At 41.7% G+C, this 26,224-nt stretch overlaps 1 protein-coding gene across 4 annotated transcripts in view; it reads left to right on the top strand.

The window, feature by feature from the left end:
- METTL22 (methyltransferase like 22) overlaps positions 1-9,602 on the top strand; it is a 123,620-nt gene extending 114,018 nt beyond the window's left edge. For all 4 annotated transcript variants that reach the window (XM_033962637.1, XM_033962638.1, XM_033962636.1 and 1 more), the window contains 2 exons: positions 5,471-5,639; positions 8,590-9,602. In XM_033962637.1, coding sequence (XP_033818528.1) covers positions 5,471-5,639; positions 8,590-8,625 — 205 coding nt within the window. In that variant the 3' untranslated portion in view covers positions 8,626-9,602. The remainder of the gene's footprint in view (positions 1-5,470; positions 5,640-8,589) is intronic.
- Positions 9,603-26,224: the final 16,622 nt, after the last annotated feature.

Raw genomic sequence — 26,224 nt, 5'->3', positions numbered from 1 at the left:
GTGAACCACCCAGAACTGTTGGTAGGGCGGTATAGAAGAAAATGAATTATTATTATTATATTATATATATATATATTATTTTTATGCAGTTTTTCTTTAAAATATAGCAAATTTTCACCTAACGGGTAGTGCTTTAAATATTTTTATAAATAACTATCTTGAACTTATCTTTAAAGTGCCCTTGTCTAGGGTCTGGGGAGATTTAATCCGACATGGTTTGCAAAATTGCTTTTTCAAGGATTCTCCCTGCAATAAAACAACCCATCATTAATCACATCTACAATGTTACTTACTTAGAACTATAAGATAAAAAGCACTTTGCATACCAGAGCCATCATAAACCATCTAAGCTCTCATTTAATTTGCTGAGACAAAGATGATGGCAGTGTTTTTTACTCATTCTTTTAAACACCTCCCTTCCAGCTGATTTACTCATCCATCCAATGAAAATCTCACAGTTCAGAATAGAGACGCCCACTCTAGTTTGTTATTCAACCATTCTGGTATTACTGTTTTTAACCTATAGATCCAGCGCTGTTCCTTCAAATTTAATATCTTTTCCAAATTTCCACCCTCCCTCCCTACTGTTACCTGGTCAATAACACACCATCGCATATCTTCTATCTGATGTTTATTTTGAATCCAATGTTACACCATAGAAGCATTTTCATTTTTAGTCATGATTCTGGACTTGTGTTCATTTAGATGTACCTTTATAGCTCTATTGCAGTGGTCTCAAACTCGCGGCCTATGGACCGCATGTGGCCCACCAGGTACTGTTTTGAGGCCCTCGGCATTAAAAAGAATGCTCATTTATGGAAAACTTGTGCCTTAGTGTCCGGCGGTCATGTTCTGGAATATTGCCTGCCTCACCTCACACAAGTGCTGTCCTGCGTCTGTATGCGATTGTGAGGAGAGGACAATCGCGTACAGAAGCAGGAAAGCGCTTGCGTGAGGTTACAGCAGTGAGGCGGGCAACCTTCCAGAACGTGAACATCGGACACTTAAGGCACAAGTTTTCCATAAAGAATCATTCTTTTTAATACCAAGGGCCTCAAAATAGTTGGTCCAAAATCTTGTTTCTAGCAGTAGATACGGTACTTTGATAGTTTTTCACTTTCTACATGTTGCACTGCTTTCAGCTGTGTATAGCTGAAATTAGCAGAAGGTGCTGTGGCTCAATGAGATAAACCCCTGTTCCCATCTTCCATAGGTCATAGGTTCAAATCCCAGCACATATTTTATGGGCAGACTAGATGGGCCCATTTGGCCTTTATCTGCCGTCATGTTTCAGTTAAGGAAAGATTTATAAACTATAACGGTTATAATTTATAAATCTTTCCCTTAATTGCTTCTGATAATTTCAGATAATCTACATTTTGGATTTGTAGGTACTTGCTTCATGCAAAGTTGTCATTTCTTTAATAAACATTAACTATTTTTTCTGTGGCCCTCCAAGTACCTACAAATCCAAAATGTGGCCCTGCAAAGGCTTTGAGTTTGAGACTGCTGCGCTATTGGTACGCCCAACATAGCATAAGTTACAGGGGCATATCACTATATAAATGACAGCCCTGCTATTACAATCGGTGTGTTTTAGATTTCAAAATATAATTTTTTCCAGGGGCCTGCCATTGTTCACCCTCTATAGTAAAAGGGCACCACCGTATGAATTCCCTTAACACTAGTCCTCTGTTTAATCCCAAATTTCTTAGGGAAAGGGGATGGGACTTGATATACTGCCTTTCTGTGGTTGCAATCAGTGGTTTACATATTATATACAGGTGCTTATTTTGTACCTCTCCATATAACTATTGTTGATTTTTCACTCTTGAACCTTATTATAGTATTTCACTAAAGGACCCTTGTAAGCCAGGGGCAGCGTAATGCTGTCTTGTTTGGGGGGGGGGGGCCAGGCGCCCGGTGAAATTGTGCAGCAGTTTCAATTTTAAATGATCGGGCAGCCACTGTGCAGCATCAAGAAGAAGGCCTGCCCTCAGAAGTCTTCATTCTACTTCCGGGGGCAGGCCTGCTCCTTGAAGCAGTGTGGCAGTGGCTGCCCGATCATTTTAAGTTAAACCCTGGGAGTCGGGAAGGCGGGCGGGCACCAGTTTTTGGGGAGGCCATGGCCCCTGTGGCCTCCCCTGTTCCGACGCCTATGTTGTAAGCTGTGTTAAACAGGTAATGCCAGCTTTTCTGCACAGTAGACAGTATCATAGGCCCATGCTACTGTCAACTGTGCTAAAACAAAAGAGTTTTAAGCTAAATACACTGCCTAGAGCAGGACTATGACAGGAGTGAACAGAAGTGTGGCTGGCTGATGCATCTAGCACATGGGTCGTTACCGTTTGCTAGCTGTCCCAATTGTCGATAACACATCTGACCTTACCACCTCAAGGACATGCAGTTGAGTGCAATTGTCAGATGTCGAGCACACACTCAGGATTATCCTTCTCTGATGTTGGCTCCCACCTCCACACCAGTGCTCATCTTCATCCTTTACAGAGCTTGCTTTTGTCTCATTGGTCTCCACTTCTGGCCTGGATGTTGGAGTCCCAAGCCAGGGGATTACCTCTTTGCATCATGCCGTGGGTAATCCTAACAATAGATACCAGTCTTTACAGCTGGGGTGATTATTGCAAGGATTCATCCAGTCCAGGGTTGCTGGTCTCCCTCTCAGAAGCAGTGGTCAATCAACAGCTTGGAGTTAAAAGCAATTCGGTTAGCGCTTCAGGTGTGCCAGGGGAGTCTGGAAGGAAAGGCAGTCAGAGTTTTCTCAGACAATGCCACCGTGGTAGCATATGTCAACCAACAAGAAGGAACCAAAAGTGCTCATTTCAAACTGGAGTCTCAGTTTCGCTGGGCAGAACCCAACTTCAGGCTTTTATCAGCAGTACGTGTGGCAGGCATACAAAATGTTCAGGCAGACTCTCTCAGCTGCCAGACGTTGGACCTAGGGTCGTGGTCATTGTCCCAGGAAGCATTTGACAGTATTGTGCTACACTGGGGACAACTATCGTTCGAGTTGATGGTATCAGCATGCAATGGCAAGGCAGCTCATTTTTTAGCTGCAGAATTGAGCCCAGAAGTGCCAGGATGGAGTCTCTGGTACAACCTTGGCTGACAAGGGAGTTGTTATATATGTTTCCCCCCTGGCCAATGATAGGCAGGATAAGAGTGTGGTGTAGTGGTTTAGAGCTAGAGCCTCAGCACCCTGATGTTGTGGGTTCAAACTATGTGCTGCTCCATGTGATCCTGGGCAAGTAACTTAATCCTCCTCCTACCCAGGTACACTAGATAGATTGTGAGCCCACCAGGACAGATAAGGAAAATGCTTGAAGTACCTGTATGTAAACCACTTTGAATGTGGTTGTATAACTACAAAAAGGTGGTATACAAGTCCCCTTTATTTGGAAGTTGGCATGTCTACACTCCTATGATCTAAGAAACTAACGATGGTGGCTCTTGTGAAGGCTTGGAAGACATTTCAGAAATAGTATGCTGTACAACACACAGAACCAGCCAGAACTTCGATTCCAGAGATTCTCACATTTCTCCAGAGAAGGGCCTGGCAGTGGGCTCTCTCAAGGTGCAGGTGGCAAGTCTCTCGTGCTTCTGAGCATTGTTGAAGACCTTGGCTTCCCATCTGGACATTTCACAGTTTGAGGGGAGCATTATATCTGTGTCCTCCAGTACATCAGCGTTTTCCTACATGAAACCTTAACCTGGTTTTGAGGGTACTAAATAAAGCGCCATACGAACCCCTGCAGGAGGCTTTGCTGATGGATCTCGCCATCAAAGACAGTTATCCTGGTTGCTATTACTTCAGTGAAAAGAGTCTCAGAGCTCCAAGCTTTGTCATGTAGAGAACCGTTCCTCAGATTTACAGAAGCAGGAGTGTCTGTACGCATGGTGCCTTCATTTCTTCTGAAGGTGGCGTCGTCCTTTCACGTGAATCAAAAAATTAAACTGCCTGTAGTTCAACGCTCCGGTTCGCAGACACAGGATAATCTAATCTAATCTTCTATTTGTGCATCGCGCATACCTATGCAGGCTGAAAGCTTCACTGGATGTCAGGAGAGTCAGGCTTCTCTGTTATCTGAAGGTTACAAATGAATTTCGTTTGTCAGAAGAATACCTTTTTGTGTTGACTAGCTGATGAGGTAGGACAGCTTCTAAGGCCACAATTTCAAGATGGATCAGGGCGGCGATGGACTCAACTTACCTTGGTAGTGGTAAGAGATCCCCAGTGTCAGTAAAAGCTCATTTCAACAAATGGGTGTCGGCTTCTTCAGCAGAATCCATGGCTGTTCTGCTGAAATTTGTAGGGCAGCTACATGGTCCTCTATCCATACATTTACAAAATCCTATAAAGTGGATGTTGCAGCACTTTTCTTTCAAGTCCTCAATGCTCTCAGCAGACTTTTCTGTCTTGTTCTAGACCCAAGAGACTGTTTTGGTATGTCCCACTAGTCTGGCCTCATATGCTGTTTGCACTTGAAGCGAAATTTAGGTTCTTACCTAAGTAATCTTCTTTCCAGTAGAACAGGATATGAGTCCAGACGCCTGCCCTGTCATTTTTCAGTAAAGCCTGCTTTCAGTCTTAACCTTGTCAGCCTCATTCTGTCTACAGGTTTGTCTTATTTCAACTATCTGAGAAGCTGCTGGTGAGAAGATTTGTGATCACATTTTATTTGCTGAGGGTTCTGACCAATGGTTTCAGAGCAGTATAAGTGTTAATGCTGTTTGCACACAGATAGGTGGTTTTGTTTTTCACTCCACCTTGCTCATGCTTGTTGCATTTGTTAATTGCATAAGTTTTCTTGCAGAGCAGATCAAAAGCCAGTAAGAAGGGTGTTCCCTGTGTCTCCCCCCCCCCCCTTGTTATTTATCCTCTTTTAGGGGTTTGCATTGATTTGGTATGAATTGAGGAGAGAGGGCAATGCCCAGTGACAAAGGGAGGTGGAGCTGAAAAAGTAGATGATACCTTCTGCAAGTCCTTGTACCTGAAGATGCATAGACCCACTAGTCTGGACTCATATGCTGTTCTATTGGAAATCTTCCCATCTATTCTAACTCTTACAGGTAACCAATGAAGTTTCATCAAGTAAGGAGTCGCCTTCTCGTAATTTAATTCTCCAAAAATCATCTTGGCAGGTACATTCTATAATAATTGTAGAAGGGAGACTTGGTAACTTGGTAAGCCAAAGAACACTCCATTGCACTAATCAAACTTACTACAGTTGTTCAAACCCTACGTTACTTCTTGTGACTCTAGGCAAGTCACTTAATCCTCCACTGCCCCAGGTACATTAGAAAGATTGTGAGCCCACCAGGACAGATAGGAAAATGCTTGAAGTACCTGTATGTAAACTGCTTTCACTTTTCCTATGTAAAAGATCAGGAAAGCATGTTCGGACATGAATATTCACCTTCTTGTACTTTACCATGAGCAATTGTTTTCTTTCAGATTGAACTTCACGCTAAGACACATGGATATCAGTTGTGATGCTTACAATCATTTTCGAAAGTGTTTGCATGATCTGGAGAATATCACAGATGGGAAAATGACATTTTCTGCGGAGCCTATTAAACCAGCGTTCCCCCAGTTCTTTGTTTATGAGCGTGTTGAGCAGTTGGTAAGTGCTATTTTATGAATTTGTTCCTGCCCAGTTTACCAAAATGATTACTTAAGGCTTACATTAAGATGTTTAATTACAGCAGTCTGTTAAATTAAAATACCATTGTTCTGAATTCCTAACTCTCTCCGCTTCTGAATGTTGTGATATTTGAGATTCCTTTGTCATTTCTCCTATCTTCCCAACTGAAACTTGTTTCAGCTTGGTAAACCTTCATATCAGGTAAGTCCAACCCTAAATTCCATGTGCCTTTACTACTTCTAATCTGGGAGGCTTTCCCCATCATCTCCACCTGAAGGTTAGAAGTAGAGAATGACACGGAGAAAAAATTTATCACTGTTCCCGCCCCATCTCCGTGAGCTCGTCCCTGCCCCGTCCCTGTGAGTTCAGTCCCCGTCCCCGCAAACTGTCAGATCCCATCCGCACAAGCCTCAAATAATTATGATTTTATACTGAACTTATTTTATTAAAGTATTTAAAGAGACAATATTCTGTACAATTGTCATTTTATAAACACAAATAATACAGAGCAACAAGGATCAACAAAATCCCTGTCTCCCCTCCCTTTCACAAATATCCCCTTCACTATTCTGAAAACTCAACAAACCAAATTACTACAGAATGCTATATAGAAAAGTCAAGCTAACAGAATACTTCAGTCACACATGGCAGGAATAGTGTTAGGGGAGAGCAACTAGGGCAACTGCCCCCTGGTCAGAGAGAGAGATCCCTAAGCCAGCTGGAAGCTAAAGAAGCACAGCCTGGGCTTTGCGGTCCCCAGTTATGTCTAATACCAGTTCTAGCAGAATACATATTTCAAATCTGAAATATTCTAATCACAAAATATAAAATTTATTTTTTTTCTACCTTTTATTGTCTAGTAATTTTATTCTTCGAATCACATTGGTCTCGGGCTATGCTTTTGGGTTCCTTCTGTCTTCATCGTGGCATGGCTGGCTCCTGAAAATAAAATAGACAAAAGAGGAACTGGGGAGGAGAAGCTGAGTTTGACGTGGGCACAATTTTTTTACCACAGGAGCAAGACTTTTCACTGCTCCCACGGGGTGGTAAAAGGTCTTGTCCCCATTCCTGCAGTAAACCAGTTGCAAATGTCTCCATTTCTGCGTATTTACTGCGGTGACCATGGTTTACCGCGGTAAATGGTCCCCGTGTCATTTTCCAGTAAGAAGTTTAAATTGAGCATAATTTCAGGTGAGCATTGAGATGAGGAAGGTGGCTGTGCTTAGGAAAATTATTAGTTCCCTATAAGCCTTCTCATAGCCTACGTTTGACTGATCACCAATTGACTTTGCCTGCTGTTCATTTGGTACGTTTGGCATTGGCGCAAAAGTCTGCCTTTTTTGCAGCAGTTCCTCGCCTGTGGAATTTTTTCCAGTTACGATTCATTCAGAACTGTCATGTAAAATTTAGATCAATGGTTAAGGCGCATCTTTTTGGTTTAGCATTTCTATAAGAATGTTTTGTAAATTACGATCCTGTTTTTCTGTTTTCTAATTATTTAGATTTAACTAAATTTTTATATTTTATTTCTCTTCTTTCTTTATTGTTTTTCCTTTGCTTTCCTATTTTTTTATGGCATTCTTTTTATTTCTTGTTTTTATATTTTGTACACTGTACTGTTGGTAAACCGAAGTGCGGTTAAAACAACTTTAATAAACATTTCATTATAGGCTGGACCTTTCTGAATCTCAGCCCCTTCCCTCTCTGCCTTTTCCTCAGCTTCTGGAATTCTCTGCCCAGTGAAATAAGAAATGTGTCTAATATCGGGCTTTTTAGGAAAGTGATAAAAGCATGGTTATTTCAGAAATATTTTTGATTAAGTAGGATGGATATTTCGATTACATTTTAAGATGTATTTAACGGTTTGTAAATTTTTTTATATTGTATTATCTTTTATTGTAACCCACTTGGAACTTTGTGGTTGAGCGGGATATAAATATGGAAATTGCATATCATACCATAAAACAGTGTTTCTCAACTCGGTCCTGGAGTACCCCCTGGCCAGTCAGGTTTTCAAGATATCCTAAAGTTACAGAATTGCCCTGTAGAAGTCATGCATAGCTTATTCTGAAATGCTGCAACCAAACCCAAACTGCCTCATCCAAATTTTTGTTCCTAAAATTATAGACCGTTTTAATCAGAAATGGCTATTAACAACCCCATGGCTGCATTTTGATTAGAAAACTGTCGAAGACTTTTACTTTCAAACATTTTTTATTGCTGCAGAGCTATATAGTATGTTTAGTGCTGTACTACAGTGGAAGAAATACAAGAATTGGGCTCAAAATAAATATAAATATATGAGTTTTCAATGAAAATATGAAGGGTAGGGATTTTGAAGTTAGCGCATGCTGTTTCAGTAGCAGCTCAAGATGAGTTGCATTCAGAAATGACTGGCTTATTTTAAGTTTGTACCTAAGGCTTAAATGGCTTGCCTAACTACTCTGGTTGGTTTTTGTTGCTGTTATATTTTGTTTGTCAGAAGGGCAGTATTTCAAGTCAAATAAAATCATAAGCAGCCACAGGGTGATTTGAACCCTGGCTTCCCTAGGCCTCGGTCCTTTGATTGAAGCCATTCCTCCACTCATTGTTCCCTAAAGCAGTGGTTTTCAACCCAGTCCTTCGGGACCACTTGGCCTGTCGAGTTCTCATGATATCCACAATGAATAAGCATGAGAGACTGAGCGATTCCCATACCAAGAAGGCAATGTATGCAAATTGATCTCGTGTATGTTCATTTTGGATATCCTAAAAAACCCATTTGGTCAGGTAATCCCTGAGGACTGGGTTGAAAACCACTGGTCTAGTGCACCTTGTTGTGGTGTTAGGTATAGAATATGTCTGATTAACATTCATAGTTCCTTCACTGCCAGGATGGTATTTGTGTTGCAGCTACCTTAGTTAAGTGCACCTGCTTTTTCTCTTACAGGAATTGTGGAAAGTCACAACTGAGACACTTTCTTGATGATGTGCCTGCCTGCAGGAAGCAGCCAAGAGTGTGCTGAAATGCAAGCACCTAGCCAGGAAATCAGTGGCAGAAGAATGCTATGTGTGTCTTACAGAACTGTTCCGTGTTTCAAATAGCGTGCGTGAATGCACACCCACTAGAACCACGTTTCCCTTGAAGGAGGAGAGATGCAAGCGTTGAAGCTTATGCCTGGAAAATTGCACATAGAAAATCCTGAGAGATTTGGACGTTCTGAATACATGTAGGATTGTTTTAGAGCAAGATAGAAGATACATAAGAGGAGTTTAGAAATGGTGGAGCACAGTTAGAAATCTATCATTTTCTAACAGTATTATCTACTTTTCTAAGCTTGTCTATATTAAACAGGCACAATTATTATTACTTAGTTGTTCTTTCACAGCTCAATTAGCTTTACCTGAAGCTAGGTCAGTAGGCATCTCTTCCTGCTGTCCGTGGTACTTGGTTGAAGAGAACCCTTCTACTTACTGAACCTAGTTGGGAAAGTGATCTAAAAAAAGCAAAATGGGGTTAACTGCAGAGTTGGTGATGGAGGAGGTAATAAACTAGGCAATTGCCCCGGGCCTCAAGGCTGCAGAGGATATGCAGCAGGTATAACTGCCCAGGTAGTTGAAAATGGATGCTCTAAGCTAAAAGGCTATTTACAATTGAGCTGGAAGCGCTCAGGAGAAACTGCAAACAAGGCTGCCTTTGGCCAGTTCTAGCAGAAATGAAAGAAGGTTTAAAGTATAATGTGGAAATTATAAATTCAGTTATCCTATGCTCTTTTCAAAGGATTGAAACAAAAATATTGATTTTTAAAAGCATTATACAGCAGACTGTCAGTTAATCGGTTCCCAGAGGAATTGATAGATGCCGGATAAATGTAGTTTCTGGTTGCTCGAGAATTACTATTAAAAAAAAAAGGCCTAACTAATACTATACCCCATACTATAAACTGTTCCAGGCCAGCTACTGGACATGTGGTAGGCAAAGCGTGGCCGTACTCAGGTGTGGCGACTTAAATTTCGCCAGAAATTGATTTTATTTTCATTTTTATTTAAAGTATTACAGTATTTTTTAGATATTTTTTTTCTGGTTGCTTGAGAGTTCTGGTTATTTGAGTTCCAGTTAGCAGAGAGTCTACTGTATATTGATCTAATGCAGGGGTCTCCAAAGTCCCCGAGCCCAGTCGGGCTTTCAGGATTTCCCCAATGAATATGCATTGAAAGCAGTGCATGCACATAGATCTCATGCATATTCATTGGGGAAATCCTGAAAACCCGACTGGATTCGGCCCTCAAGGAGGGACTTTGGAGACCCCTGATCTAATGAATGAAGCAATTTAATATTTCTCACAAGAACCTCACAGTGAAGGCATTGATACAAGTATTGAAATCTGAGCCATTTTTGTACATTAGAGTCCTTTCCTGAAATACTGACCCATGCTTTGGGAAAGCACTGTGCTGTATTTTGTTTGTCCCGTTCTTTTTGAAAGGCATAAAACAAATCAATCGTATTGATACTGAGCAGCTCTGTTTAAGTGTTAGGCTGCTGTGCTGCCTCTATTCTGGATCCTTGAGTGAATCTGCTCTGGCAAGCTGCAATAAACCTGCAGCCTAGATCTTAACCAGGGGTGTCAAAGTCCCTCCTCGAGGGCCGGAATCCAGTCGGGTTTTCTGGATTTCCCCAATGAATATGCATTGAAAGCAGTGCATGCAAATAGATCTCATGCAGATTCATTGGGGAAATCCTGAAAACCCGACTGGATTCTGGCCCTCGAGGACCGACTTTGACACCTGTGTCTTAATCCATTGCCAGCATGGATGTGCACACGCTTTACACCAGGGCTGCCCAAGTCCGGTCCTCGAGATCTACTGGCAGGCCAGGTTTTCAGGAAATCCACAATGAACATGCATGAGAGAGATTTGCCTGCACTGCTTTCTTGGTATGTAAATCTCTCTCATGCATGTTCATTGTGGATTTCCTGAAAACCTGGCCTGCCAGTAGATCTCGAGGACCGGACTTGGGCATCCCTGCTTTACACGTTAGGCTTGTATCGTATGGGAGCAGTTTCATAAGCAGAAAAAAATTACCATTTCAGCTGTCACAAGGCACCACTATTAAAAGATATTTTCATGCCTGCATGAATTCTTAACCTTTGTATCTTTGCTTAGGATTCCAAGCAAGCAGCAATAAAACAAAAGTGCTGAAGTGACCTCCTGGTGTTATTTTTCAGGGCAGTAGAAGAGAAAACTCAAAGATGACCCAGACTGACCAGGGCTAGAGACAGAATGCTGAGCTCAGTGGTCTGACTGAGCTTGGTAATTAACGATTTTATGATGTTAGACAGCAGGACCATAACTCGGTCAGTCTGAAAAAGAAATATCATCTCCACTTTTGCCTCCGTCATTGATGAACAACTATACTACTACTGTTAATTATCTTGATAGCGCTACCAGATGTATGCGGTGCTGTACAGAGTCACTAGACAGCCCTGCTCAAAGAAGCTTACAATCTAGACCAGACATGGGCAATTCCAGTCCTCGAGGGCCGGAATCCAGTTGGGTTTTCAGGATTTTCCCCAATGAATATGCATTGAAAGCAGTGCATGCAAACAGATCTCATGCAAATTCATTGGGGAAATCTTGAAAACCCGATTGGATTCCGGCCCTCAAGGACCGGAGTTGCTTGTGTCTGATTTAGATAGACAGAAAATTTGTATTCAAGGCAGGACTAATTGTTCGGTCGTCCCTAGGCAAACAAGTGTGTTGGGCCCCACTGAAACTGCCTAGTCTGACGGCAAAGGAAAATTGGCAAAGTGAGGCAAACTGGTTGCTGGGTTCCTCTTGCCAGCTGGAGGGCAGTGCATAGGGGATAGAGAGAACAGATAGTCTCTGTGGGAAAGAGGTGGCTCTCGATCCTTCCTCCACCACTGCATACTGTACTGTTTGTTTGTTTTCTGCCAGCAGCTGACTTAACAAATATTTTTGCCCTAGTTAGCAGCCATTGAATTAACATATCTAAGAGGGTCCTTCCTAAACATATGGTCCATAGGCATGGGCCTAGTTTGCCTATGCTTTAAACCTAGGGTTACCAGACAATCCTGGAAAACCCAGACATGTCCTCTTTTTAGAGGACTGTCCAGGTCCTCAGAGGGATTTCCTAAATCTGGTCATTGGGGTTTTGGAAGGCCCTGAGCTTAGGACGGTGTCTGGATGTCCTCTGCACGCAAGTGTGTGACATCATCATGGCAACGTCGGCACATGCACAGAGGACAGCCAGATACAGCGAAGGAGACACATGGTTTGTGTGGAGGTGGGGCTGGGGACAGGTGTCCTTTTATTAAGAGGAAATCTGCTAACCCTACTTAAGCCTGTCCTGTTCAGGTCGATATTCAGTCAACAGTGATCAAAGTTTCTTTACATGCTAAACCCAATGATAAAATTAATCATAGATATTCAGTGCCGGGGCATCTCCAGGAACCAGCATTGACTATCCGGTTCATTAGCGGACCTGGAACAGGGCCTTCTAACTTCATTGGAATAATGGTTGAGAACTAGCTCGGAGCTACAGTCTAATACAAATATTGGTTTCAGAGTAGTTAGGAATGTAAGGGTGTCTGAATTCCATCAAGTAATAAGTGATTTTTATGTTCCAAGATCATTAGGAATGTCACCGTGTGGATAAGATAAAGCCTATCCAGGACTGTGACAGTAAGAGACTGCAGCTCACTCATGCTCACCTCTATAACGGGGACAAGCTGTGAGCATAAATGATTCACATCTACATGGATGTGAAACAACCCTTAATAAATCAGACTCATTGTAAAAACACAAGTAAGCTCTCAGTCAATGTATTTTCAGTTATCAGACTACTTGTTTTGTATTGAGTATCATAACCCACCCCACCCCCTTTTTACAAAATCTATGAGCGGCAAAGATGTTACCGCCATGACTAGCAGTTAAAAACTGCTAGTTTTGTAAAAGGGGGGGAATTATTTACAAAAACTGTTTTCAAGTTTGAAAAATACTGTCTGCACTGGTGGCAGCTGTATAAAACTAACCCCTCATCGTGCGACTTTTTAACGTTCTCACTCTGCCAGGATGAGAAAACATACTGCACTTTCAAGAATATTCCCTTGACAAAAGTGTCTCATTTAATTATGGTATTTCAAGCCTGCTTTTATTTCTAGAGTAACTGATGTGCACAGTGCCAGAAAACCACCTGTCCATAATTCTGAAATGCAGTAACCCGAGTTTGCCATTGACAGACTTCACCTTCAGAACGCTAGATCCAACAGCTGTTTAAATACATTTGAACTGTAGTTGAATTCCCTTGGGTGCTGATTAACAGTCGTAACAGATTGCAGTACTGTATTTGTTGAAGGATTTACTCGAATTAAACTGTTGTCACCAAAATCAACATCAGTTCACACAAGCATGACTTATCTCCAAGAAGAATTTTTGAGAGTCGAATACTACGGAGTTTCCTCCAATACGCGATTTTGTATAACAGCATGGAGACAGGCTAGACATGTTGAACAAAGCTAAAGGCATTGCACAACCTATTAAGCATTTAATAAAATAGAAATAAATATGAGGAGGACAAGGACCACCCTAACCAGTTTCCTACCCAGGACCACCCTACCCAGGTTGCAATGGCATAGCCACTCTTGAATCCAGTTTTATCTCTCTACCCTCTGAGCAAGGGACATCGACGCCTCTTTGAAAGCTCATGGTTTGAAAAATAATAAAACATGCAAAATGACACCAGCGCAAGGTTTTAAAAATTATAATTGGCGCTGATCCAAGATGGCCGCGGATGCAAGCTGCTGAAGCAGTCGCCGAACTGATGCTAAAGTTTGGAAGCTTTTGAGCTCCTTTTGAGCTGAATTTTGCCTCAAACATGCCGAAAAGAAGGGGAAAGAGCACCGGTGGGGCCTCCCTGCGCTCCGGAACACCTACCTCCGGCAACATTGAAGCGCTCTTTCGGCGTTTTCAGGGCACCATGGCGACGTCGGGATTTCAGTTAGAGACACCTCTTGGGAACGGAGCAGAGGTGTCTCACCGAAGTTTCGAGACCACTTTGAGCCCCGACGTAAGACCTCCTCCTTTGCACCCCCGCGCAACCAGCTCCCCAGGGGTAGAGAGCCAACCGGAAGTCGGGATGAGCTCTCCCCTAGAGGCTGCGCGGAGCTGTGTTGAAGAAGCCGTTTCAGGCTATGCAGGAGAGCCTGAATATGGACGGGAGTGCTGCAACAACTAAATCTGGACCTACTCAAGCGGAGGGAATTGGAGGAGAGCTGTCGAATGGTGAGCATAAACTTTTGAATACACACTTACAAATTCCTACTATAGTTAAGCCCCAAGAAGTTACATTAGATGCCTTGTGGGACCTGGTGGCAAATATGGCGAAAACAATTAGTGTTCAACAAGTGAAAGTGGAGGGGAAAATGAAAGAGCAAGAAAAAGAAATTACTTTAATAAAGCAAGATATTGCTGACTCAAATAAATCATTGGACAGTATCAAAAATGAATTAAAATCTTCCAAACAACTTCAAGAGACCTTAATTAAGGACAATGTTAATTTAAGAAGGAAGATTGAAACATTTGAAAATTTTTCAAGAGGCAACAATGTCAGAGTGATTAATTTTCCACAAATTACAACAATTACCCCGCGAGAAATGTTAAAACGATACCTGACAGAAATACTAGAAGTTCCTGAGGGTTCATTACCTCCATTTACACAGGTGTACTACCTTCCCAAGAAAAATCAAACTCAGCAACAGGAAGACAGCCAAGGTCCAATAGATGTATCGGCATTATTGGAATTATCAGATAAAGAGTTGGCTACTCCTGCAACATTAGTAGCAACTTTAGCTCTAACAATGGATAAGAACTGGATTTTGAGACTTTTCTTTAAGGGACACACAAAGGCAAAGAAAAGAGTTTCTTATGATAAAACCGGGAATTATAGCTCTTGGAGCAACTTTTTTCCTACGATATCCTTGTAAATGTGTTATACAATATAATTCCCAAAAATATGTTTTCTTTGAGCCTTACCAGCTGACAACTTTCCTATCTCTTTCTCGGCTTGAGAAGGAAAAGAATGGAGGAGTATAGGAAATTTAAGATGCCCTCATCAGCTGACTTGCATTATTTTCCTTAATATTATTTCTTTGTATTTTCCGTTTATAATTACATTTTGGATCATTTGTGGACTTCAGCCGACTTAAGTTAATTGGTATCCTTGAAATTTATAATATTGTTGTGATTTTCTTTTCTTGACTTAAAAAGCTTTCTGTACAAGTAAATCTTGAATTGTATTTTGAAAATTGAATGAATAAATAAATAAATAAAAATTATAATTAAGATTTATTGAGTTATTGTTTCTATATTTCCATTATGAGATCAAAAGAATCAAGCATAATTGCTTAACAGTTGCGCTAATGGGAGATCGTTATAGTTGCCAAATGCTGGCCTTCTAATAACGAACTCACCTTAATATCTCATGACCCGCTATTATATACTTTTGGCTTATTGTGACATCATCAGGTTGACAACCAATAAAATAACATGGGTGGTCTTAAAAGTTAGACAAAGACAAAAGTTTCAGAAAAGTACATTTGTTTGCTTATAGTCATTTCTGAATATAAATCATAATTTTCACAAAAGTATATTAAGAGAAATTATTTGTTAAAAGATGCTGAAAAGTTCTCAGCCTTAGAGGAAAGGAGAAAGTGCAGGAGAAGGCAATCAGAGAAAAGGAGGGGCTGGTCCCCCCTTAGCTGACAGCTTCACACTTCCTATGTTAGAGCAGGAGTCTCTGACTTAATTACTTCCAGATGTTGCTTTAGGATTTCTTTAGGTTGCAAATATATATATATATATATATATATATATATATATATATATATATATATATATATATATATATAATATGTTTTTTTAAAACCCATTCCTTTGTTCACTACACAATCATACACATACTCCAGTCATATTTGCTTGATTCATACTTGCTTGGCCAAGCCTTCCATACATAAATAATTTTCATTCAAAACTATATTTAATTCCTGTTATATCTCAGTTTGGGACACGTTACTATTGCTAACCAGTCTAAGCAAGCACATATGGTATTAATTAACACCACGATGCTGAGAACAAAGACCTGGATAAACTGACCACAAAATGGATTCCAAAAGACAGAGAACCCAAAATGGATTCCTCTGGTTTCCTTCATGATCTGGCCCAACAGCAAAGTACACAAAAAGAACACCATTCTTTCCCTTATATTAATTTGTAGTGTGTTTTTCTGGCTTTGGCTACATATTTAGATTTTTATTCACCAGTTTTTCGTACGCTTCCATTGGGTGTGGCCTTAACTAACACATATGCTTGTATCTAACTAGAATTACCCAGAATCATATGAAAAACAGGCACTTTTGTAGAAAAACTCCACAAAAATACTTTACTATCATATCCATTCCATTACCGTCCCATAAACATCACCCTCTACTGGCCACGAGCCACTACTCCTCACTTCACACTGAAGGCTAGATGATGCCTGTAAAAAAGCAAAGTCATTCCTTAGTCTGATGTTAGCTGCAATCTATTCCAGATTTTTAGTTGTCAAAGGGACTGGGTAAAACAAGGATCCTTCAGACCTTGTGGGTCTCTACCACCTGACCTTAAAAATCTACCTACCTTCAAGTTTAATTGAGCATAATTTCAAGTGAGCATTGAGAAAGCAGCTGTGGTATGGGGTTTGCAGGAATCCTTGTTTAAACACCCACAGACCTCATGGTTCCTGCTCACCCCACATATCTTCTCCAGGGGGATCCATGAGGTTTGTGAGAGTTAAAATTGAGGATCTGTACAATGAGCAAGAACTGTGAGGTCTGTAGGAGTAAAAAAAAAAAAAAATGATGTCCCTCTTTCCCATCGAATATTGTATTTCACTCCTACCTCCCCCTATATATCAAACGAAAAAAACTGTACAATGGCCTTCCAGCCACACAAGCAGCAAAACTAGACTACCAACTCTCCAATTTACTGATAACGGCCCCAGACTACATATTGTTCAGAAAAGAAATAACAACCATGCTATTCAAGAAATCCTTGAAGACAAACTAACACCATAAGATTCAGCCCAATTCAGACAAGGACTCAAAGATGGCCGCGGCACAGAAGTGCTGAGAGGAATGCATCTGAGCCGCTCCACTCAGAACTTTTTTTTTTCCTCCTACTGATGGCCTGTGTGCCCTACCTTAATGCCGAAGAGGAGAGGCAGGAGTGCCGCTAACGCCTTGCGGCGCCCCGAAGTGCCTACCTTTGGCAACATAGATGAGTTGTTGTGGCGGATGCAGGGAGCTGCAGCTGTGACGCCGGAGGGTAGCCTGCTGAGAGCGCCTGGGCACGGCGAGACCAGGGCCGGATACTACGCTCAGCCCCGATGTGAGAGCCCCACCCCCGCAACCTCGAGTTACCAGTTCTCCAGGAGAAGAGGAAACCCCAGAGATGGGGGAGGAACTTTTCCCTGAGGCAAGAAGTTTACCACCGGAGAGCCTGGAGACAGAGCCCCTAGTTCAGGGTGCCTCTTTAGAAGAAACCGGGGTAGATTCAGCTACCGGGGGGGGGGGGGGGGTGAAGACATCCAGCTGGAGCAAAGCCAAGAACTTGATTCCTCTGAAGGTGAGCATTTCTATACTCAACAAAAAATTTTAATTTTGGATAAGCCAGCACAAGTGACTCTGGAATCTTTATGGGACTTATTTACAAATTTCACAAAAACTATTAGCCCCAATTTCTAATATGTTGAAGTTAAACTGATTCAACATACTAAGGAGCTTAAGGCTTTAAAAGAGGACCTGAATCTTTCAAAATCCTTAGTTCAAAAGCTTGACCAGGATTTATCATCTATCAAACAAGTACAACACTCCTTAGTTAAGGATAATGTGAGACTTAGGAAGAAGCTAGAATCACTTGAGAATAACGCACGGAACAATAATTTGAGATTAATTAATTTTCCAAGATTAGCAATGGTAACTCCTAGGGAAATGCTTAGGAGATACCTGGTTGAAATTCTGCAAGTTCCAGAGGAAAATTTGCCACCTTTTTCCCAAGTGTATTATTTGCCTAATAAAGAAGGGAGTCAATTACAAAAAAAAATGACTGATCAAGTACCATTAAATGTATCAGAAATCTTGGAAACGTCAGATCGAGACATTACTATACCAACTACGATGATATTAGCAGTAGCTCTCTCAATTAATAAAATGTGGTTGTTGAGGCTTTTCTTTAAAAACAAACAGAAAGAGTATCTTGGATGTAAAATTCAAATGTTTCCAGATCTTTCAAGAGAAACTCAAAAGCGTCGTAGAGAATTTCTTCTTTTGAGACCAGGGGTCTCCTCACTGGGGGCAACATTTTACTTAAGACATCCTTGCAAGTGTATTATTTGTCACCATTCAGTTAAATATGTTTTCTTTGAACCTCAACAATTAAGTGCTTTTTTGGCAATGTCCCGACTAGATGAAGGAAAATCAAGTGCTCAATAGTTAATGAAGCCGCTCCTACCTCAGCATTATCTGTAGCTTATCTTGCTATATTGTTGTATTTTCCCTTTTATTTATTCGCCTATGTGTAATCTTGGAATCATAGGTTGAGGACTTGAGTGAGTTAGTAAATGTTTTTTTCATTTCTTTTTGCAATTGTACTAAGGTGTAATGTCTTTTACACTATATGAACTTGTAATCTTACTATCTCACTTTCTGTACAAGTGTGTATGTAATAATGAAAAGTTATAAATAAATAAATTAAAAAAAAAAAAGACTCAGCCCAATTCTCTGAAGCAACTCGCTCTTCTCTTCAATTCCTCTGGAAATAGCCAGATAATTTCTTTTGTAATCTGCCTTGAACCGCAAGGTATTGGCGGAATAGAAATCACTAATGTAATGTAATATGTGACTTGTCTCTTGTGATTACCCTTTATTATATGTTTTTAATTATATTTATGTACGCCGCTTAGAATTTTTTATAAGCAGTATATCAAATTTTAATAAACTTGATCCCTGCGGATCTCGCACCACAGCTGCTTTCTTTTTAAGGCCATGCACTTTTAGTTCTGTGAGGTCACCGAGCTCTTCTTTTTAACTTCTACCTTTGTTGGCTTCTTTTTCACTGGTGGTTGGCAGTGCTGGTATTGAATACTGGAGTCTCGCCCTAGTTCTCCCATTTCTTGTGCCCAGCTTTTCTGCACCCTGGTGTCCCAAATGCCTTCTACCTGGAGGCCTTGCAGATCCTGTAGAGCTAAAATGCACAGCCTTAAAAAGAAAGCAGCCTTGACGTGGGGTCCACAGAGATTCTTATTTTAACTCCCGCAGACCTCATGGATCCTTCTCATCCCTGAGGAGAGCAGATTTTTTTTTTTTTAAGGGCATGCAGTTAAGATCCACAATGTCCATGGGGTCCACGAGGTTTGCATTTTACCCTGTCCCATTGCCAAAGTTATCAAATGGCAAGAACTTTCCCTCTCTTAAAGCTACTCCTCACTCAATCCCACATCTAACCTGTTCATGCTTTCCAGCAATGGCCTCTAATTAATGAAAGAATCATTTGTTTTCTGTGTGTCTTGTCCATTTATCTATCAATGCTTTCCACCATACTTGATTTACAATAACAGAAAGCCAGCTCTGTATTTCCCTCAAACTTTCCCCCCACCCCCACCCCCCATTTTACAAAACTTTTTTAGCACTAGTCACGGCAGTAACAGCTCCGACGCTCGTAGAATCCCATGGCCGGCACTAAAAGTTGCACTACGGTTTTGTAAAAGGGGAGGATAATGAATTAACAAATTCAACAGTTATGCCGGTTAACCCATATGCATCCTGCTGAATATTAACAGAATTTTAAATTTCACCCAGTTCTAGTGGTAGCCAATAGAGTTTATACAAAATAGGCATCACTTGGTCATATATCAGTTTTGCTGCCATTCATTGCAATAAGAGCAACCTTTATAAGTTAAGTCTGTTTGATTTCTAAATATACTGCACTAGAAAAGACCAGTTCTGTAAGAATCAAAGCCTGGACTAAGGTACAATCAGGGACAGCTTCTTATGTGTCTCTGTGAAGCACTGTGTAAATCATGTAGTTCTCTAAAAATGGCAATAATGACGACTCATTGCCTCTCTGAAATGTGCATGTATTTTCAGTAGACAGGCGCCCTATCACTACCACCATAACTGCTATTGATTTCAGTAAATGGGTGGTAGTCTGTTCTGAGTCTAACAGATATATTTCTGGTTTCTGCAAAGCAGGCATTTCCAAAGTGTAAACAAAGTCATCTACAATAATGACATTTTTGTCATGGCTACTCAGTGAAAATGAATATTTCTTTCAACAGGCTATTGTGGTTAATTTAATCAATTCTGCCAAAATATTTAATCATTTGTAAGACTATCATTAATAATAACACCCTAAGCGCGCATGCGCACTCCTACCTGCGTGTTTCGTGATCCGTAGGTCCGTGACCCCGCATGCGCAGTACAAGGACTCAGTGGTGGTTTCTTCTGGGCCTACGAGGCACTTTAAGCACAGACGCACAGATGTGACTCCCCCTTCCCGACCTCACTCCGTCTAACTAGACAACGGCCCCACACTCGCAGCACCCAGTTAATGTTCTGCGGCCCGTGGTCTGGCCGGCTCCCTTACACTCCCCGGCCAAAGTTATTTTAAAGTTCAAAGCCACTGCTGCGGCTCCTCTCACGAGCCGCACCTGTGTTGGAGAAGGCTTCCGACGCAGGCGGGGATTGTGAGAGGAGCCACTGTGGCAGCTTTAAACTTAAAAATAACTCCGGAAAGGGACTAAGGGAGCCGGCCATAAACAACCAAAGCAAATATTGTAAAGAAGTCACTCTATGCTCCTTTGCAATGAACTAGAAACAAATGTCCTTCAGCTGCTATTGAAACTAATGCTCAGAGACATGAAGGCAGATGTAACCACCTCACCACCCAATCATCGCATTGCTCAATACAGTGTCAGAGCGGTAACAGCGATGGTGGTTAAACTTGCAATTGCCAAACTGGCTATAAGTTCTATATCTTGAATTAAATACTTAAGATGATAAGACTTAACTTCAAGTTAACTGGTTCCGACGTGCCACGTTTCGGTACTGCTTCAGGGAACCGACATTGCACTGCTATACCACCACAAACCGTGGGTAATGAAGTCTCATACAACATCAAAGATATCAGATTCACACCATTGAAATTCACTTCTTCCTAGCATTATAACGGCAATGGTGTGAATCTGATATCTTTGATGTTGTATGAGACTTCATTACCCACAGTTTGAGGTGGTATAGCAGTGCAATTTTTTTATTTTTTTTTGAGAATGGACATTTCCCTGCTGCCTACTTTCAGCATTTAGGGACTTAGGCCACAAGGGGACTTAGACGTTTGTTTGTTTTTATTATGCCTCTCCACGTTTCCTAAGCAAATATTAAGAGCATGGTGTCATTTACAATGATATGTCAATAACTTCCTATGCTCATTTAGGAAACAGAAAAACCAACACAATTATATTTTTGGTGGTTTCTGTTGTTTTATTTGTGAAGCTTGCAACTAGTATGCAGAAAAATGCACAATCCAAAATAAAAATTAAACAAAATGAATTTTTAAAAAGACTTATTAAACAAAAGAACAAAAAAATGTTGTGCACGTACGCCCCCTAACAACCTGAAGACACAGCTGCATGTATTTATTACCAAGGATTTACTAAATTTGCAATAAAATAAACTTGAATGTGTTTCTTTACCCTGCTGTGATTTCCCCAAAACATTTAGGTATTTTTAAATTATTTTGTGTTTTTTCATCTGAAAATTTCACTCCTTTTGTACCTATTTTCACATGCCAATAATTTTATCTGCTCTGCAGGATACTTGGTGCTCGTTTTGCAAGATAGGTAAAACAATCAATCACCACAAGATGTCGCCACAAGCTAAGAAATAAAGAACCCTTCATGATCAATGGTAGTTACTCCCAGTTCTTGAGGCTGCCAATGGCTCAGGTTTTCCGAAAACCCTTACTGAATATGCATAAGAGATTTGCATGCTACTACCTCTGCTATATACAAATCTCTCTCATACGTATTCATTCAGAGTATCCTGAAAACTTGATCTGAGAGGATTGTGAGCGAAGACCTACTGTCTCCCAACCAGTATGCCTTCAGACCTGATCAGGTGTACTATGGAATAAGGTCACCACTTCCTAATGCTGAGATCCAGACTAGCACGTGAGCTCTATTCTCATCCCCTTTCAACAAGTCACTAGCAGTGACTCTTAAATATGCAGGACCTCCTTTCTGAACCTATGTATAATGTATAGCATTAGTTAGCTTCAGATGGGCCTGGGTGGGCAGGGGCCCTCTCACTTTGGGCTCAGGCCCACCTAGAAGCAGCATACCCTTTGTTATAGCTGGTGGGGAACCCCAGATCCTGTCATTTGAAGAATTCTTGCACCTCTTTCTCTCCCCTCCTTCCACCAATGATCTAGCATCTCCCAATCTCTTAACCCACTCACCGACTCACCTCACTAACTGCATAATTGACTAACTGGCTACGCCATAATATATAGTCACTCTCTCCTTCCTAGAATATAATGGGCATCTTAGCATTTAGCATGCACTAATCTTTAATGCATGCTAAATTGATTAGCATGTGCTACATCGGTTAGCACGCCTTAGTAAAAGGACCCCATAGAGTAACATGTTCCATAATCTTACTTCCTGAAATCAATTTTCCTACTGTGTTTTGTAAAACTTAAATTCTGTGTAATTGTCGTTCTAGTAGGCCCAGTAATATTATATGTCACCATTGACAGTATGGATGTGCAGGAAGAACATTTCCATTTCAGTTATCTTTTTCTGTTTAGTTCCATTTAGTTTAGTTTTGTTATTGCTCTGTTTTATTTTGTTTAGTGTATGCTAATTTGAAATAGAATGCAAAAAAAAAAAAAAGCACATCCCAAATTGACACTACCCACAGCAATGAGCATCTTTTGGTGCACAAGATTTTTTTTTTCCATCCTGGAATACAGGTGTCAATTATATAGCGGTATTGGGGGACGGGAAGGGGCTGGGAGACCCTGGGAGAGTGGGCATCTCTCCCGCTGCCAGGGGTGTTGGGAGGTTGTGTGACATGGCAGGAGAATGCCCATTTCTCCTGCCGATCTTTGATTTGCTTTTTTTTATATGCAGGTTTAACTCAAAGAAAATATAAACCAGTATGCGAGGCTAGTGCTGTTTATCATAACACCCTCTACTGGCTGATTTTGCCTGACTTAAAAATTGTTGCTGGCTTTTTAAAAAAAAAATTTACTTTAATATGTTTGGATTGCACTAGTTGTAGTGTATTTAGATTTTAGCACAGCCTTTAACAGTGTTCCACACAGACGTCTAATAAGTAAACAGTGCCCTCAGGATGGTGGGCACTGGGGGGGGAGAGAGGGAGAAATGTTGGATGTGGCAGAGGGGGTGGGAGAAACGCCTGGATCTCTCACGACAGTTGGACAGTGAGAGAGAGAGAGGGAGACATATTGCCAATAGGGGTGGAGGAGAAAGGAAGAAAAGTTAGACTCATGGAGGGACAGAGATGTTGGAAAGGAGGGACAGGGGAGATTTGATTCAGACGTTCAAATACTTGAAGGATATTAACGTAGAACAAAATCTTTTCCAGAGAAAGGAAAATGGTAAAAACCAGAGGACATAATTTGAGGTTGAGGGGTGATAGATTCAAGACCAATGTTAAGAAATTCTACTTTATGGAGAGGGTGGTGGATGCCTGGAATGTGCTCCCGAGAGAGGTGGTGGAGAGGAAAACGGTGACTGAGTTCAAAGAAGCGTGGGATGAACACATAGGATCTAGAATCAGAAAATAATATTAAATATTGAACTAAGGCCAGTACTGGGCAGACTTGCACGGTCTGTTTCTTTATATGGCCGTTTGCGCGAGGATTGGCTGGAAAGGGTTTCAATGGCTGGGAGGGTGTAGATGGGCTGGAATAGGTTTTGACGGAGATTTCGGCAGTTGGAACCCAAGCACAGTACCGGGTAGAGCAGGGATCTCCAAAGTTCCTCCTTGAGGGCCGAATCCAGTCGGGTTTTCAGGATTTCCCCAATGAATATGCATGAGATCTATGTGCATGCACTGCTTTTAATGCATATTAATTGGGGAAATCCTGAAAACCCGACTGGATTCTTGAGGGACTTTGGAGACCCCTGGGGTAGAGCTTTGGATTCTTGCCCAGAAATAGCTAAGAAAAAATTTAAATTGAATCAGGTTGGTAGACTGGATGGACCATTCGGGTCTTTATCTGCCGTCATCTACTATGTTACTATGGTTGAGGAAGGAAATGGGATCCAGAGGAGAGGAAGTGCACAGGAGGCAGAAAGAAAGAAATATTGGAAAAGCAACCAGAGACTCATGAAATCACCAGACAACAAAGGTAGGAAAAATAATTTTATTTTTAATTTAGTGATCAAAATGTGTCAGTTTTGTGAATTTATATCTGCTTTCCATATTTTGCTCTATATTTGTCTATTTTTCTATAGTTGTTACTGATTGCATATTTTAAAGTCATCTGCATTATAAATATAATTGATAATTAACATAAATATAAATATATATGATAATTAACATTTTCTCTGCATACAGTGTGCTTTATGGGTTTTTTTTTATTTTGTGGTTACCATTATGTATTAATAAGATATTGTGTATATGAAAAATGGATGGAAGAAATTGTGTTACAATTAGTACTATTATCATGAGGGTGGGGTCAGGGCGGGTCTGGGGGTGGAGCTTGGGCGGGGGTGCTCAGTTGGTATTTGTGAGACTTAGGGGATACTTGGCTTGAAGAAGTTGAGAAACATTGGTGTAGCCCATATTCTACTCTTACGGGAACCTACATCTGAGACAGAGAGAAGAAAGTATTAAGTTTTACACAAGTTACTGGTACCAGTCTTCCAATACAAAGGTTTTAGATTTACAAAAGTACATCTGTATGAACAGCATTTAACATCTGATATAAATTGTGCTATTAAAATCTGAATACCATCACCTTCTGTAGTGAGCATTAAGCTTTATTTTGTAAAAGCTTTTTGGAGGACAGGAGGAAAAGGATATCCTGTGTACAGTGGCGTAGAAAGGGGGGGGCAGTTTGCCCCGGGCGCAGTCTTCCTAAGGGCACAGCACCCCTCCTCCTCTCTGCCCTCCCCCCACTCCTCTCCTTGCCATGCGCATACGTCTCTTGCCTTTTCCCGTACCTTTTTTACTTCCCCAGCGCAAGGTAGCTGCCTGCGTCGGCATCAGGGCTCTCTCTGACGTCACTTCCGGGACCCGCAACTAGGAAGTGATACCAAAGGGTGAGCCGAGACCAACATAGGCATGCTGCTCATGCCGGAGAAGTTTAAAAGGTACGGGGAAAGGGAAGGGGAGGCAGCGGGAGGTGCACCAATACCCGGGGCATCGCTCACCCTCACTATGCCACTGTTTGTGTATATAAGTTGAAACTATTTTGATTGATAAAAAACAATGATTTTTTCCCCCCAAAAAAGGAGGAAAAAAGGTTGACTTGAATATAAGCCGTGAGGGTGGGGGGGGTGTTAATATTCATGTGCTCTGCCCTGTCAGGATCTGCACCCAGTCCACCTCACTCCCTGCCCTGCCAGATTTTCTACCTTGTCCCCCTCCCTCCCTGCCAGGCTCTGCACCCTGTCCCAGCTCCCTGCTCTATGATCTAATGGTCCAGTGGTAGGCCGAGACAGGAAAGACCCCTCCCATCTTCTGTCCCAGCCAACTCTGACAATTTTTTTTTACCTCCCTCCCGCCTCCCCCTGTGTATCATTTTGAATCCCTAGTGGTCCAGCGGTGTACCGTTCAGGAGCGAGTTTTTCGTGCTCCTGCCCCACGCTGAGCCCCTCTGAATGACTGCTGTGAGCTCTTGCGGTCCAGCGGTGTACCAGGCAGGAGTGAGCTTTTCGCGCTCCTGTCTGGCACTGAGCCGGCCGATGAATGGCTGCCGCCAGTTCTCACGAGTCCCACAAGAACTGGCGGCAGTCATTCAGCAAGCGGCTCAGCACCAGACAGGAGCGCGAAAAGCTCACTCCTGCCTGGTACACTGCTGGACCGCAAGAACTCACAGCAGTCATTCAGAGGGGCTCAGCGTGGGGCAGGAGCACGAAAAACTCGCTCCTGAACGGTACGCCGCTGGACCACTAGGGATTCTAAAAAGGTAAGGGTAAGGCGAGGGGGCGGTAAAAAATTGTCAGAGTCGGCCGGAACAGGAGATGGGAGGGGTCTCTCCTGTCCCGGCCCACCAGGTCATACAGCAGGCCGGCAGAGGCCTGCAACAAGTCTGGATAGGGGGCAGGTGGACACTGACCCAAAAGACAAGATTCCCATTTTTATGGCCCAAAAATCTTGTCTTATATTCAAGTACATACAATATTTTCTATTTAAATTTGATTTTTTTAAAATAAAGGTCCCCTTTTATCAAGCTGCGTTAGGGCTTTTTATCACCGGCCGCTGAAGTAAAAGCTCTGA

This window comes from Geotrypetes seraphini, chromosome 11 (genome assembly GCF_902459505.1).
Source record: "Geotrypetes seraphini chromosome 11, aGeoSer1.1, whole genome shotgun sequence".
NCBI classification, from domain to species: Eukaryota; Metazoa; Chordata; class Amphibia; order Gymnophiona; family Dermophiidae; genus Geotrypetes; species Geotrypetes seraphini.
The sequence above is the reverse complement of the archived record's forward strand: the minus strand, read 5'-3'. Positions and strand labels throughout refer to the sequence as shown.